The 1404-nt window shown below is 53.3% G+C and overlaps 1 protein-coding gene across 1 annotated transcript; it reads left to right on the plus strand.

Moving 5' to 3' along the window:
* Positions 1-49: 49 nt before the first annotated feature.
* Positions 50-1136, plus strand: GNI_190960 (hypothetical protein; the record flags this gene model as incomplete). Its single annotated transcript, XM_011135364.1, has 3 exons — positions 50-410; positions 546-728; positions 835-1136. The coding sequence occupies 3 exons, from the start codon at positions 50-52 to the stop codon at positions 1134-1136; spliced, it is 846 nt and encodes a 281-aa protein (XP_011133666.1).
* Positions 1137-1404: the final 268 nt, after the last annotated feature.

Consider the following 1404-nt stretch of genomic DNA (forward strand, 5'->3'; position numbering starts at 1 on the left):
GAAGGAGCGCCGAGATAAGAAGAAAACGAGTGCTCGGCCCGACGCGCTCATGGAAGACGGAGAGCTGGAAGAAACTACCCAGGTCGCCAAGTTTGCAGGCACGTTAGGAGCTGCGAGAGTCACTAAGGGAGTAATGTTGAACGAGGTAGTGGTAGAAGCACTTTTAGATACGGGTGCAACTACGTCTATCGTGAGTATGGACCTCGCACGTCAGTCAGGCTTAGAAGAGGCTGGCGCCGGTGCCATCAGAGAGGGCTTGTTTACCAGGAAACAGGTGGCGTTGTTCAAGGCGTCATTGGCTACAAAAGACCGCCGGATGGAGACTGTGCTGTATTCCGGCGTGGAACTCAAGGACGATGAGCTGATATTGGGCGTACCAGACATGATTGCACTGGGTATCTTCGATGCATGTAAGTGCCAGTTCCATGTGGAGAGCTGTTACCAGGTCAACGCGGCATCACTGGTGGAGGAGGAGAAGTCAGACCAAGACTTGTTGGCGGTTGCGAAGCAACGGATATGACGTCTCATCCGGAAGGTGTTGTCAGGGAGAGGCTTTGTTACAAAAACACTCGAGGTGTTGGTTGCGGCCAAGGACAGGCGGCATTGTGTGGAGTTCGAAGCAGACGGGAAGCCGGTGAAGCATACGTTGAAGCCGTTAAGACCAGAGTTACGAGAGGAACTAGATAAGCAGATAGACGACATGTTGAGCATGAGTGTGATACAACCTAGTAATTCCTCGTGGGGAGCAAGACCGGTGTTCGTACGTAAGAAAACTGGATCAGCACAAACAAGAAGAAGATGACACTCTCACCAATCTTCGACAATTCTACGTAGCTCAACTTGCTATACAGAATAAGGTTGTCGGACAGAACATGGTTGTCGCAGGTGAAGACATCGGCGTTGAAGACATCGGCGGTGATCACAGCCGAGGCGAAGATGCGGATAGTGAAGATACGGGTGCTGCAAACTATAGCAGCAACTCCTCAGAGCAAGATATATTGGACTTGGCTCTTGGCAACATCGACGACAAGGACCTGTTGGCTGCGCTAGAGGGCATGAACGACAGTGACTTCGACGATGACGACAACCAAGAAGTCCTCACCAGGCAGTTAGTTGCAAGGAAAAAAGCTTGGTAGCTCAGAGCCGATGGAGGTTGGCGTGGAAAACACTCAAAATGCTCTCCCTAGTTTCCAGCTTTTTGGTGGTGTGTGGGCTGCTCTGTGCGGCTACAAGTGAGGGCCAGACCCTCTCTAACAGTTCCGCGCCGGGGATGTCGAGGTCGTCATGGTCTGGCATCTCGGCTGGCAGTTGGTGCACCTCGCCGCTGCACTCGGCCCAGGCGTACTGCGCCCAATCGGCGAGATCGCGTAAAGCCCGGACCTCGCGTTTGCTGCGCGTCCGGAG

This window comes from Gregarina niphandrodes (genome assembly GCF_000223845.1).
Source record: "Gregarina niphandrodes unplaced genomic scaffold scaffold00082, whole genome shotgun sequence".
NCBI classification, from domain to species: Eukaryota; Apicomplexa; class Conoidasida; order Eugregarinorida; family Gregarinidae; genus Gregarina; species Gregarina niphandrodes.